The sequence below is a fragment of the Erythrolamprus reginae genome, chromosome Z (assembly GCF_031021105.1).
Source record: "Erythrolamprus reginae isolate rEryReg1 chromosome Z, rEryReg1.hap1, whole genome shotgun sequence".
Lineage (NCBI taxonomy): Eukaryota > Metazoa > Chordata > Lepidosauria > Squamata > Dipsadidae > Erythrolamprus > Erythrolamprus reginae.
In genome coordinates, this window is record NC_091963.1 from 130,443,742 (window position 1) to 130,459,284 (window position 15,543).

Here is a 15,543-nt window from a genome sequence, read left to right on the forward strand (position 1 = left end):
GATGACAGCCTTCTTGGTGGCCATTACATCTGCCAGGAGGGTTTCCGAATTGTCGGCGTTATCAGTCTGTCCGGATCTCTGTACATTCCAACCAGATAGAGTAGTGTTCTGTCTGGACCCGCCCTTCCTGACGAAGGTCAACTATTCTTTCCATTGATTCCAAGTTCTTATCCTACCAGACTTTTGCGCCCATGGTTCTCATCCGTTGGAGCTATGCTGGCACAAACTCGATGTCAGACGAGCTCTGAAGATATACATCCGCCGGACTGAACCTCTACGCAGATCTGAAGCCCTGTTCATTTCTTTTCTGTCATCATCCATGAGGGCCAAGGTATCGCCCCAATTAGTAACTGGGTTAGGTCTTACATAGCCACAGCATACAAGATTTGATCACTACCTATCCCATCTGGCATCACGGCACACTCCACGAGGAGTGCTGCAACTTCTGCTGCATGGTCTGCGCAGGTTTCTTTCGAGGACATCTGCCAGGTGGCTACTTGGGCCGTCCCAGATACATTCATCAAACATTACCAACTGACTTGTTTAGGTCTGCAAGAGTGCTGGAGTGCTGCAAAGGGTGTGTGAGACTCATGCGCCCCTGGTCCAGCCTTCTCCCGCCCTGTCATCATAAGCTTGGGTATATCCCACGTTGGACTCATGGATGATCTCTGGTGGAAGTGATGTGCCGGTGTCTGGAGGCTGTTGGGGTCTTGATGGGTGTCAACAGACTCAAACTCAACCCTGCTAAGACAGAGCGGCTGTGGGTTTTGCCTCCCAAGGACAATCCCATCTGTCTGTCCATTACCTTGGGGGGGGGGGGGAAAATTATTGACCGCCTCAGAGAGGGTGCGCAACTTGGGTGTCCTCCTCAATCCACAGCTAACATTAGAGAACCATCTTTCAGCTGTGGCGAGGGGGGTATTTGCCCACGTTCGCCTGGTGCACCAGTTGCGGCCCTACCTGGACCGGGAGTCACTGCTCACAGTCACTCATGCCCTCATCACAAGGTTTGACTACTGCAATGCTCTCTACATGGGGCTACCTTTGAAAACTGTTCGGAAACTCCAGATCGTGCAGAATGCAGCTGCGAGAGCAAACATGGGCTTCCCCAGGTATGCCCATGTTACACCAACACTCCGCAGTCTGCATTGGTTGCCGATCAGTTTCCGGTCACAATTCTAAGTGTTGGTTATGACCTATAAAGCCCTTCATGGCATTGGACCAGAATATCTCCGGGACCGCCTTCTGACGCACGAATCCCAGCGACCAGTTATGTCCCACAGAGTTGGCCTTCTCCATGTCCCATCGACTAAACAATGTTGACTGGCGGGACCCAGGGGAAGAGCCTTCTCTGTGGTGGCTCCGGCCCTCTGGAATCAACTTCCCCCAGAGATTAGAATTGCCCCCACCCTCCTTGCCTTTCCCAAACTCCTTAAAAGCCACCTCTGCCATTAGGCATGGGGAAATGGATTCCCCAATTATGGGCCATTTCCATTTTATGTATGGTTTGTCTGCGATGTATGACTTTTTTTTTTATATTAAATTGTCTTCTAATCGTTGGATTTGTACCGTTTTGTTGTTGTGAGCTGCTCAGAGTCTTTGGAGAGGGGCGGCATACAAATCTAATTAATAATAATAATAATAATAATAATAATAATAATAATAATAATGGGATATACCCAATAGTGCATTGGAGAAGGACCGTTGAACTTACCTGAACCGTCTTCTTGATGCACTGCAAGGAGAGTCCAAACCCACCCGTCCATTTGGCCCAGGGGCACAGTTCCTTGGTTCTTAAAATTGTTTTATAAAGTGTTATTTGTTTTCACTACTCCTTCATTTTCAGTCGCCGGGGGATGGCGGCGGCAAGAGGGAGCTCCAAGGTGGAGGCACCGATGGTGACGGTTGGACGTGCTGCTGGACACCGTACATGCTGGTGCTGCGGGGCTGGCACCTCTGGCCCAGCCAGCAAGCGAATGCCAGCGCCGCAGTGCCAGCATGTACGGCGTCCAGCAGCATGTCCACCACTGTCGGTGCCTCCACCTTGGAGCTCCCTCTCACCGCCGCCATCCCCCGGCGACTGCCCGGGGCCGCTGCAGCCGGCAGCCTCCCGTTCCCACTGCCATTGCCCTCCCGCCGGGCCCGAAAGGACACTTGTTGCCACCTCCACTGGGAAGCTCCAGCTGGGCAGAGCGCTGCCAGTGTCTCCGCCCTGGAGCTCTTGCTTGCCGCCGCCATCCCCCGGCGACTGCCTGGGGCCGCTGCAGCCAGCAGCCTCCCGTTTCGCTGCCAGTGCCCTCCCGCCGGGTCCCAAAGGACACTTGTTGCCGCCCCCATCAGGAAAGCTCCAGCTGGGCGCGAAGAATAAAGCTCAGCTTCCGGTCTTCGAAGCCGAGCTTCGCGGCACACCTGACCATGTCTCGCGGCACACTGATTGAAAAACACTGCTCTAGGGACCTAACTTGGGTATGTCCCATGCATGACCACTCCTGCCAAGAGTACCAAAAATTAACATTGTTTCCTATCTGATAAATTCCTTTTTAGTTATTGGCAAAAGTACTCCCTCCCTCCCTGTGTCAGGGTCTGGGCCCAGTTCTGGGTGGTGCTTTCTCTCTCTTTCAGGTACTCATCTTAGGCCTCTTGGTTGCAAAAAATTGCCAAATCCCGGCAAGTGAAGTGGTCAACCAAATTGTTACAAGGTCAGTCTCCAGGCAGCTGGAAGTTAATATCCACACAACTACTCCTGCCAAGAACCAAAAAGGAATGCATCAAGTAGGAACCAATGTTCAATTTCTGTCTTGCCAGGATTCAGCTGAAACCTGTTGGGTCCCATCCAGACACTTACAGCCACCAGGCATTGAAAAAAGTGAGCCAGTGTTGCTTGGATTACCAGGATGGAGATGTAAATCTGTATATCATCAGCATCTTGATGACACTTCATCCCATAATGTAGATGATCTTGCCCAGTAGTTTCGAGTAAATATTAAAAAGGAGCAGAGATAGCACTAAGCCCTTTGGCACCCCATAAAGGAGTGGCTGTGGGTTGGACCTCTCATTGCTTGTTAACACCAATTGGGACTGGCTTTGGAGAAAAGAATTGAACCAACACCATACTGTACTGTCCAACCCCTAACCCAATAGATATCCCTAAAGGATACCATGGTCAGAGGCATGAAAAGCTGCTGAGATGTTAAGGAGAGCAAGAATTGATGCACTACCCACATTCTGCTCTTGCTAGAGATCATTCATAAATGCCACCAATGCCCCTGTCTTACCAAAGTAGTTTCCACCACCAAAGTCATTATGATACAGTAAAATAAAGTCTTTAGAAACAAAAATGTGTCACTAATATACACCATTAACATTCAAATAGTATAATCCACACATTTCTCTTCAATTATGTAAATGCATAGACTTAAGGAATTTGATGAATTCAAATGATGGAATTTTGACTTTAGTTTCTCACTAAAAACAGCAATATTTTAATATGGTCTCAAAGGGTTTAGTGTGAATCAATGTAGATCCAACTCTACAGCAGATATATATGCATGGCTTATTACCGTATTTGTTTACACATTGCCAAATTAAATTTCCAAGTTCGTATTTCATTTCTAAGCAAAAACGATAAACCCATCTAAAATAGTTGCTTGACAATGAGACGAATAGCATATAAATTTAATGAATAAATGGTAATTTTTTTGCATTATAATAGTATGAATAGTACTTAAATGGAAGTCCACCAGGAAATGGAATGAAATGTCAAAACATATGCTAAAGAAAACAATGACAAATCCTTTTATAACTATTGTGGAAAAAATCAGATTATCAGATCATATATAAAGGATTTTTTACTTTTTTATGAATAAGGTTCAAAATAAATAAATTTTATAAAGACAACTTCTATCCATAGAGGTACTATGCAGAACTACAAAAACAAAGCTCTGCATATAGTTTACAATTAAAAGAAAATATGACAAATCTACTCTGAGTTATTCTAAACCAACGTCAGGAATCTACAAGGGCAGTAATTTAGGGAAGAATTATTTAAATAAAGTATGAACTCATGTTTACAAATGATAGAAATGGTCTAAGCTAGAAAATATGGAAAGCCAACATTTAAGACAAGTTTGAATAACTATTCCTGTCATCTTACAGACTTATTATCTTGATGAACATAAGACTGATGACATGATGACTGATAAGAAGTCAAAAGTTAGTAACCTAATTGTTTGAAAATGTGTTCAGCTTCTCATCAATGCCAATGAAAGAAAACAGTACTTATCTAAAATATTTTATACCCCAGTTCTTTGGAGGCTTACAAGTTACAATTCAAGTTTAACCACAACCACAAGATCATCATATGTCAAATGTCCTTTCAAAGCAAAAAGTCAAGAGTGCCAGTATAAATTTAAAACTCATTAAAACCATAGAAACTAGCTAGTCTGGTCATTATGTAAACAGGAAAGAATGTTTTATCATTACTGCTCTGATACAGTCACCAATCTCACTTCATATAAAGACAGGCAAGACAATTCTATAAAAATCCTAAGGATTAGGGTTAGGGTTAGTGTTCTGTGAGATTTTAAAATAACAGCTAGAATTTACCTGAAGCAACAACATAGTACAGAAGTACTGACATCATTAAAAGTTTCATTGCATCAGTCAGTCACAGGAATGCAATAAATTGACAGGTCAGACAATTATTTCTCAACCTTTACATCTTCCAAACATATAGACTTCAAATATTAGAATTCTCCAGTTAATATAGTTATTGCTGAGGATTCTGGGAACTGAAGTCAGTATAATAATTATCACATTTCAGAAACACTGGATTAAACTAAGGATTTTTCAATATATTTGAGAAATCAGGAAAACCTACGATATTGGCAGAGCTGGGGTGAAGAGAGCGAGAACAATAAAGAATTTGAAACTGTTAAGGTACTGTTTGCTATAGACAATAGAATAAATCATGTATTTTAATATAAATGTCTATATTTTTATATTTTTATGTTCTTTATTGTAAGTGCTACTTATGGTTATAGTTTCAAGTTTAGTTTCAAGTTTTATTGGATTTATATGCCGCCCCTCTCCGAAAACTCGGGGCGGCTAACAACAATCATAAACAATGTACAATAAAATCCAATACTAAAAGCAAATTTAAAACCCCTTAATATATAAAAACCAAACATACATACAAGCATACCATATATACATATATATGATGGCCTAGGGGGAGAAAAAGTCTTAATTCCCCCCCCTGGCGGCAGAGGTGGATTTTAAGTAGCTTATGATAGGCAAGGAGGGTGGGGGCAATTCTGATCTCTGGGGGGAGTTGGTTCCAGAGGGTCGGGGCCGCCACAGAGAAGAGACACGGATCCAGTAAACAGGTGGCGGAGCTCACAGCTCCAATGGCCTTGTCCACTTCATCAGGTGTCACCAAGTCAAACTCCTCCCAGACAGATGGACAAAGACGTTTAGCCCCAGTCACCTCGACTGACTCGTTGTCAGTCGACTCTGTTTTACAATTGGAGTCGAGGTCAGCTCGGATCCGAGCGATTTTATCAGCAAAAAACGTGTTAAAGTCCTCAGCGCTGCTCTGTAAGGGCTCCCCAACTCCCCCCTGATTAAGAAGGGAGCGGGTTACCCTAAACAGAGCGGCCGGGCGGGATTCTGCTGATGCAATCAAGGCGGCATGATACGCGCATCTTGCCGCCTTGAGCGCCACTTTGTAAGTCTTAATATGAGCTTTTACAAGTATTCGATCGGATTCGGCCTACTCTTCCTCCATCGCTTCTCTAGACATCTCTTCTGGCGTTTCAACTCCCGGAGCTCCTCGTTGAACCATGGAGCTCTACGGGATCTAGCGCCACGGAGAGGTCGCAGCGGCGCAATTCGGTCAAGGGCCTTCGCTGCAGCCTTGTTCCAGGCCTCAGCCAGAGACTCTGCCGAACTGCAGACGAGTGTATCTGGAAGAACCCCAAGCGCCTTCTGAAAACCTTCTGGATCCATCAGGCGCCTGGGGCGGAACAACTTAATCGGTTCCGCCTCCCTGCAGGGGAGGATTGGAGCCAGGAAGTCAAGCCGCAGTAGAAAATGGTCTGACCATGACACAGGCAGCACTTCTAAGCCCCTTAGTCTCAGACCATTACTCATAACATTAACGTCTTTTCAAAGAAGTTAAAGAAAAGTAAGTTAAAATATTTTTAAAACCTAATAAAATTATAAAAAGTGCAATTTAAGAATTATGCAGAGCTTGTATCATTCTTATACATATGCTTACAGGAAAAAAGGCAAGAGACAACAACTGTTTAGAATTTTAGTAACAGTACAAATCCTTAATCTTCACTTCCCTTGGTTCAATCCTTGCATTAAAGCTGTAAGTGGTTTGCCTGCTACAATGTATTGAATTCTCAAGATTTTGAGAGATCTACATGCTGCTGATATAAATTAATTCAATATTAAACTAATAAGTTTAACATTAATCAAACTGACATAGTATTTGGTTTAAAATGTACCAGTATATATAATGTGCCAAGATTTAGACTCAAGTTTGTATCGTTATATTTCAGCATTAAAAAGCATTTTATATTTTACTGTTCTGCACAAGATGGAGTTTAAACACTATCCTACAGCCTTTAAATATCAATCAACAAAACTAATTCAATCAGAAATGGTAAAATACACAATGCAAGCAAAAGAGATTTTGTACAAACTTTTCTACATCATTCTCTATACGCGTGCTTCATTCTGAAAAAGAAAGTAAAGCAGTAGTGTCTATCTACGCTGTGGCATTATAGAGCCGAACTAGAAGTTTAAAAGCTTTGCTGAATAGTTTAGCATTTTTCAAAAGACTTCCCGCTACAATAACCAGATATTGCTTTTTAAAATTAAATAGTCAGGATTTCTGAAAATCAATTAATGAATTCTATTTTCAAAAGTTTATTTACAAGAAATAGAAACAAATCATGTCACAAAATTGCATGATGGGTATGCACAACTACACTTAATACTTAAATAAGGAATTTGATACCTCCAGATACTCCAGATACTATTCCTATAAACCACAATCATCCTGACCAGCAGTCCAAAAGGTGTTTTTTTCAAAAGGCAAATGGGGATTGTTTTTCCAAGAAGCTTCTTCAGTTCTCCAGAGAAGTGAACTCTCTTCAAGGAAAAACAAAGAAAGTCCACTTGCCTTTTGAAATAAGCATATTTTGGAAAACCATGATCAGGATGACTGAGAATCTCCACAAACATCTTACAGTTCAGCAGCTGAATATTGTGGGCAGTTTGAAACGCCTGATGGCATCAAATTGCCTATTCCTGCTCTATACAACACACACACACACGCACACTTTAAAGTAGAAAAAATAGAATTTATATTTTAATTGATTTTTATTTAACCCCAAAACAGATTTATACATCTCGACATATGACTCATGTGAATGCCATTAAACATTTCACGGTAGCTTTGTTAATATTCAGCCATAGCTATACAGTGATGTCCAAATAATCTTCCATCACTATTCTCTCTCTATTTGCAGGATCAGGGTCAGGGTCACTTGCACAACTTCACTGGAACTTGGCCACTTAGTTACAATCTCTTAATGAGCTCTTTGTAAGTAGTAAGCCCAAAGGCCTGTCAGCATGGTCATAAAAACAGGCACCAAAGTTCAGATGAGGTAAAAGTGAAAGCAATTTTTACTGATTTCAAATTTAACACACTCTGGAGCAGGCATCAGTCATGCAACATGACAGTTAAGAACTATATGACTGGCCATACATAAATCTTTAAACAGTATGTAAAAAACTAGGATGTATGCAGAATTCTAAAGTAGAACAAGCAGAATACTGAGAATTGAAAAAGAACGGAGATCACATACAGATGGACAAATTATGGCTTTTACAATGTATGACTCCCTGTCGTGATCAGGATGATTAGAATTGGAAACCTGTTGCCTCTGCTTTAATTTCATGGTGCTTCCAGATGCTGAAGGTCCTTCCCTGCTTTCCAGATGATTTCCTTGGGAACTGCAGAGAAAACTTTGTTTTCTTATGTGCAATAAAATGTACCAATGCTTGCCTCTGCCTAGAGCTGATCTGGACGTATTTCACCAGCAGCAGAGGGATTTTCTCCATGAATTTAAAAAATAATAATAGAAGAGTTTCCTCATGTGGTTGTCGACTAAATCTGGTAATATAAAGATAATGGTCAATATTGACCAAGGTTCTGGGGAAAACAAGAGGCAGGCAAATGGAAAAAAACAGCATTTAGTCTATTAATAGGGTTAGCAAGTTATCCATAGCATTAGAACAAAAGCTTTCTCACTGGTAGGATCCAAATTATGAAACTATTTTCCCAGCCATTTTCACCTGGCTCTTATGATAGCTTATGGGCATCAAGTGAAGCCCATCCATTTTTAATAATATTTCCTTTCCCTTGATTGACTATAGTGCTCTTTAATTAAATAGTTTATTGTTTCATCTTTCTCTGATCTGTCATTTTTAATGCAATGCTTTTTAATCCGTTTTATTTAGAAAGGCTTCAAGGCATTTGCTAAAAAGCAGGGATGAATTAGATTAACTAGATGCATTTGGGCAGGACTTATTCCTAAATTTTTACAAGACCTACTAAGATCGACATCTCAAATTGTATACAAGAATACCTATCTCCAGTAGACATCCTCATTCTTTCATATAATCACAATCATCATTAGTATTATCTTATTTTATACTGATATAAGTACTGTTTATTTATTTAGTCCATCAATCAGTCAGTCAACTTAAGGTGGGGAACGGACCTAATACTCCTATTTTCTCCACAACAACACTGTAATGTGGGATTGAGCAGAGTGTGATTGACCAAAGTCAGGCAGCTTGGCTTCAAGCCCAAGGGAGCCCTATAAGTCCTTGTCATCTGGTTTTTAGGCCCGCAACTTAACCATCTTATTGCCTTATTTAATACCACCTTCCCAATGGTGGGTTACTACCGGATCACCCCAGTTTAAGCAAACTGGTAGCGGTGGTGGCAGGAAGCTCCACCAACCACCCAAACATCATCACAATCGAGGGAAGCAAGTGTGCACGCACATCTCTGAACCTGTAGAAAAGGTAAGGGAAACCCATTACTGCACCTTCCTCAGGTACAGTATTACAAAATTCTGTATTTCAGTTATAAACTTTTTATCTTCCCCATCCAGACCCACATAAAAGTAGTGGAAACGTAAAAAGAAATCATGAAGACCATTGACCACAGGATGCTAAGTCTATAACAAGCAATGCATACAGCACATAAAGTCTGCGGAGAGGGGCGGCATACAAATCTAATAAATTATTATTATTTTTATCAGAGAGCAGTTATAAAGCTAGAGAAATATAAAACCTTTCAACAGGAACTCTGGCCCAGCCCCAACTAAATGATTTCTCAGAACAAAAAAAAAAGAATTGAAGAGTCAATGAGAAGACAGCTATAAATGAGTTGTGTTTGAAAGGTTTTACCGAACACCTACACCAAAGATCTAAGAAGATATACCCAGTTCTACTGACCTAGTGTAAATGCTGCTATTCAACTCTTTGTGAGATACTATCATGCTTTTGCTCTATTTTTACACAGTATGCTCTCCCCAACATACTCCATCTGTTTCAATCCAGCTATGAGGTTTCTACTCAAATTATTTACATATATGCTCAGAGAATTATAGCCCAAGATGTACTAGGGCCAAGATCAAACTTTCCCCCTCAAAAAGAGCAACAAACTTGCCAAATTCTCTAACAGAAAGCTTATACTTTAGAATATTAAACAAAATAAACAAGCCTTTAACATGGGAGGAAAATGTTACTTTATCAAACAAATTGCCAAATAAAAGTGTGGGCAATAACTAGAGAGCCTCAAAGTTAGTACAATAAATGATGGCATGAGGCATAGAAAATGTAATAGTTGTAGGTCCTTTTCAAACTCAAGAGCTTTAGAAATGAGATAAAAATACGTAATCCACAAACATTTATACTTGTCTACAATATATATTTATGTTAACTACTTTGGGGACCCTGGCAACCCTGCAAGAGGAAACTTGTTTTCTTCCAAATTGCAAAACATTTCCCAAACTGTTGGGAAACTTTACTCCTAGAATTAAAAAAAAAAAAATCCACTTGCCATTGGGAAATGATGAGCAAGCAGACTGCATCCCAATTTAAGAGAAAGGAACTGAAATAATTTGACCTGTTGTCCTATCATAGATGCTGTATTTGCATTTTTAAATTAGCAGGACTCTGGAAATTGGCTCTCTGTGGCCAAAGTGGAGAAATGTAGAGCCAAATTTCAAAGGAGGAAAGACAAAAGGTAATGTTCATTACCATAAACACACATAGTTGGAAGCATTAGCTTATATGCACATTTCCCCTCTCTGCCAGGAAAAAAAAATATTGCCAAGCTTTCTTTACCTCTACAGGTCAGCTAATACTTGTGTCTTAGTCACTAATAGCAACCAGACTAGCAAGCTTTTGAGTTCACCAAGTTACCGTATACATCAACTGTTACCTTTTTAACAAACTACAATTTAAAGAAATGAAGACTTTACATAAAACTATTTCTCATTTGTATTTATTGATTTCATTACTCTTACTTGTAACACTCTAAGAAATCTTACTCTTATTCAAAAACTACCCTTATTTATTTTTCATCATTCTAGCTCAGAATATTCACTTCTTATATTTGGAATACTGTAGAGGGTATTCCCCCACCCCCAAGGCCACTTGTTAACCTGGAAAGTACAGTACTTAAGTTTTTGAATAGCAAAATGAATCTGCTAATCTCTCAGGCTCTGCTTTCCTTTGCTGCTACAGATCTGTACTTTATGGCTAGTAACCTACATTCTACAATGCATTCCTTTTCCAAGAAAGCAAAGCTTAGTCTATATTTATACTGTAGACTTTCTAAATTTCAAAGGCCAAAAACAGAGACAGAGAGCCAGGAATCTGAGCCCCCATAGTAATGCAAGGCAAAGATAAGTGGTAATTTCAGCTTGGAGCAATCCATGCTATGCAGTCAAACTAAGGCTCTCTTACCAAGTTAGCTAATCCTATTTTCTCTGGGAGAAAAGCCTTTTCAATCTTCCATTAAAAAAAAATAGATGTCATAAATTTCTCTCTTATGTCATGGAAAAGTCATTTGAACTTTGCAATATGAATGAGGATCCCCTTTCACCAGAGCTACATAGACATTTAATAAAAAGCAGTAAAACCCTTCCTTTGAGGTTGTTTATTATAGCAGAATTCCTCATATCTTATCTGTGTGCAGAAAGATAATATTCTCTCTGCTCAATCCAATATAATAAATGCATGACTCCTTCTTAGGACCAATGCTTCTATACAAAACATGAAAGGAATTGAAATACCTGGCTGTCTGGTCAAAAAGTATTAGAAGGAAAGCTTTGTTGAAATGTCAAGTCTTCCATTTCAATTGCTTCCTTATGTGCTGATTATAGCAGTGAGGTTAAATTTATGCCTCTTCTTGCCAAAACTGTCAAAGCAATCTGCAGCTGTATACCTCCTAGATTTAACTATGATTGCCAAAGCAGCTTGAATTTTTAAAATAGGACAAACTATAAATAATAATAATCTCTATGGCTTACTTTTGTTTGGCCCTCTTTCAGATAAGAAAGATTTACAATTTCTTTAAGTTTAAACAAAACACATTAGACAGACTGCTGTGATCCTTTTCTTTTGGTTAATAGCAGACAGATCAATGGAAAGGAGGAGCTGCATCACAGATCAGTTTGTCTATATTTTAATGTCCCCAATGGACAGAAGCCAAAGTACTGTAAAACATACTGCACCTCACTAATCCTCTTATTCTCTGTTTTAAACTATGAAAAAAGAACAAAATATAAGGCACCTAGGGATCTTTACTGAATTCTACAAACAAGCTAAGCATGAACTCACTTTGCTTTCAAGTTCACTCTGAGGTTTAACATTCTTGTGGTGAAAATCAGTTTCCCCCCTTTATGGGGTTCACTTCTCAGTTTAAAGCAAACTCTTTGCATTAAGATATCCAATGTTAAGTATAGGACCATAAATACATAAGCACTGTATAATCATTTAGTTAGCTGCAGCAGTTTGTCTCAACAAGGTACCTGTTATCACAAAATGATGTCATGTTTATAAATCATTTGCAATTTGGCCTTGTCAATATATTTCTCAATATACATTTCTACAGCCCTACATTCATGAATCATCACTTTCTAGTTTTATAATTTTATTGCCAGAATAAAATGCAACTAAGAAAATATCAGGTCCATAGTAAATGTGACATGTCTTATAATTATGGATTCCTCCTTAAAAGTTCACAAAAGAATAGGCATTTGCCAATAACTTTTTAAAAAGAAGTCTACACTTTACTTTTGCATACCGTACATACGGCTTAATGAATCAAAAGATTCGATATTTTCCAAGTGAAACACCAAATTTATGAATTTTTCTCAATTTTCATAACATAAAATTAAACTTTTGGAGACAATAACAAAAATTGATCTAGTTTTTCAAGTTCAAAACAGCAAAACAAGTTCACTTACCGTTACACTGAAATAGATATCATTCAAAAATGGAAACACATTAAATCAACAATATACTGTACACTTAAAATATGAAAATTTTCTTTGAAGATTTCAACTGAAGTGGAATACTTATAGAAGCTATCTAGATGTGGACAAATGTTTAAACTTTCATTATGTTTAATATTAATTGAAAAGGCCCAACTCTTAAAAGGGACAGAAGAGTTTCTATCCACAAATAAGATGAAGAATTGTTATTTATCTGATTGACAGTACAGATTATTATTAGTCACGTATCACAATTAATGATTACTATTATTCAGTCTCCAAGCAAATATCGTGTGTGTAGTTTGATCAGAGTTCAATTTATCCTTTAATATACTTTAACCTTTCTACTGTGTACAAAAGGTAGTTAAAGCATGTTATATAATAAAGGTGGATGTTTCCTTCTGCATTGGCATGTGACGATTCTAAGCTATGTGAATGATTCCGAGGAGTGTACAAGGCATAAATTATTTTATACAATGTGACCCCGTAAACATTCTAATTAGGAATTAAGGTGAATTTGGAAGAAAAAATCCGAACTGTGCATGCTGGATACTGAATTCGAAGCAAGCACACTTTTTTCCTCAGCCAATGAAACCCAAAACAGTTGCAGCTACTTAATACATATCCGACCTATCATCCCACCCACACTCACGAGATTGCCATTCTCACGAAAAGACACAAAAATGGAGAGCTCAAAATTTTTCTGACACCTGTTTCCTCTTCATTGCAAGCTTCATTTATTTGAGTATAGATAGACGCCCACCGCTTAAGACATCACTTTAAAAAAAAAAACACCAGATTTTTTTAAAAAAACCTACCACTCCGCTCAAGTCCATTTCAATTCTGTCACACAGGATTACGCTATTCGTGCAGGCGCATCATATTCGAGTTTATACAGTTTTTCCCCCTAGATTTGCGTCCACAAAACTTTCGGAGGAAATGGACTTGAGTGGTGGGTGGAGAGCGGTCGGGATGGGGGGTGTCTCCCTACCTTTCCAACTACTTTAATTTTAAGTGATTACAAAAGGCGGCAACAGTTGCTGGGGAACAAAAATCTGAAGAGATTTGCCCCTCCCCGCCTCCATTCCCCTTCCCGGTGGTCGCTATCCTTGGCGGGGAGGGAAGTAAGGCATGGAAAGAGGGACGGAGGAGGGTGGCGGTGCTCGCGGGGGTGGGGGTGGAAGCTGGATTGTTACCTGGGGGAACGAAGGGAGGAGGGCCCAGCAAGGACTCCTCAGGCGGGAAGACAAGCGCACAAACGGGGGCGTGTGTGAGGGGAGGGAGGACTGGGGAAAATACTGAGGGGGGCAAGAGGGGGGAGGGTCTCCCACAGGGTTGTCTAAAATGGCGGCAGCTTCCTTTCCCCACAGGGCTCCCACTTCTTTCTCTCTCTCTCTCTCTCTCCCTTTCCTAGGCCCAGTCCTTCTCCCCTTTTTCCTTCTCACCCTCAAAATCCACCGCGCTCACCGGGCACGAGCCCCCTCCTTCCTGCCCTTTTTTTCTTCGCTGGTGGTGGAGGAAATGGGAAAGAAGCTCGCTCACTCGCCGCTCTTTTCCCCCCCTCTCCTTTCCCCCTTGCCTTCACCGCCAGAATCCCAGAAGCCACCGCGCGAGCCTCTCTAGCGGCCTCCACTTGCCACTTCCTCCTCCGGCTAAACCCCGCCTTCCCCCCTCCTTCCCCCATTAAAACCCGGGGTCTCCTTTCCTTCCGCTTGCCCCCACCCCTTTTTTTTCCTGCTCCTGCTGTTTCTAACCTCCTCTTCCGCGCGCTCTTCTCGCTGATTCCTCATTCCCCCCCCTCCTCCTCCTCACCTCCAACCCGCGGGGAGGCGCAAGCTCGCACTCGCTTACCGGGCTCCTCCCATTTAGCTTCAAGGGAGGGAGGGGAAAAGGCGAGCAGCGCATGCGCCCTGCGAAGCGTACCATTACATGCGCATTTGCAGGAGCGAGACGGGGGGCTTTTATTGATTGTTTGTTTGTTTGATTGATTGATTGATTGATTGGATTTATATGCCGCCCCACTCCCAAAGGATTCTGGTCGGTTTGCACCATATACAAAAATATAAATACCCCTTAAATATAAAATGGAACCTCCCCTCCCCAATGCAATATAAAACCCCTTAAAAAACACGTCGTTGTTCTGCGCGTTTTCCCCATTTGGTTTAAATGTGACTCCCAAATTGGCACATCCGCGTTCACTAGCTTTGTTCTTATTGCTATCTCTTTTAAATTAGTTTTATTGGCGAGTCACTGAAATACTTTATCAACATTTTAGCCTTTTGTTTAACCACTGCAGGATGAAGGTCTCTTCCGCATGTTTCCAAATTGGGTTTTTTTTACTAAAATATTGCGTTCCTCCCATCGAATTCTTTACGTGTTCTTGCAATCGCGGTTTAAACCATTAAATTTCACTGGCTGCTATACGGCTGCCATTTCATGGTCTTCTACCTCACGCCCATTCTAATGTCCGTACCGCATTTTACACACGCGATTTCATGGTTTCTAATCCATAAGCATACCGATCCCATCATAACTTTTTAATTTCGCCCGCAAAACTTAATACTCTGCTAACTACGCACTAATATTTTTCTTATTCAGCCCGGAGCTATCCCAGTAATCTGATTTTCATGAGTACTGGTGCGTTAAAAAAAAAACCCACTGAAAAGATCATATACAGTACTGTATTGCAAACTTTTCCTCCGGGTTGAAGACACAGCAGGGGATGTTTCTTAACCAGGGATTACACCAGCCTAACAGCTTTCAATGAATGTAAGCAATTCTGTGGTTGTTGGTCCAAGCATAACACTCCATCTGGGATGCTGAGCCAGCTGTGATTTCAGGAATCTGAGGGATCTCATTGTCAAAGAGAAGTAGGTCAGTATTTTGTGGGGCACCTGGGATAATAGAGCCCCAATCTATAACTGGAGGATGTCTGCCTGGAGTGTTG

At 40.8% G+C, this 15,543-nt stretch overlaps 1 protein-coding gene across 6 annotated transcripts in view; it reads right to left on the minus strand.

Annotated features, from left to right (window-relative positions):
* Positions 1-14,531, minus strand: part of PPP6R1 (protein phosphatase 6 regulatory subunit 1) — a 68,981-nt gene extending 54,450 nt beyond the window's left edge. Inside the window, exon 1 of one of the 6 annotated variants that reach the window (XM_070730089.1) lies at positions 13,415-14,531. In XM_070730089.1, the coding sequence (XP_070586190.1) occupies positions 13,415-13,432 (18 nt within the window). In that variant the 5' untranslated portion in view covers positions 13,433-14,531. The remainder of the gene's footprint in view (positions 1-13,414) is intronic. The other 5 variants (XM_070730086.1, XM_070730085.1, XM_070730087.1 and 2 more) reach the window with 5 other exon arrangements.
* Positions 14,532-15,543: the final 1,012 nt, after the last annotated feature.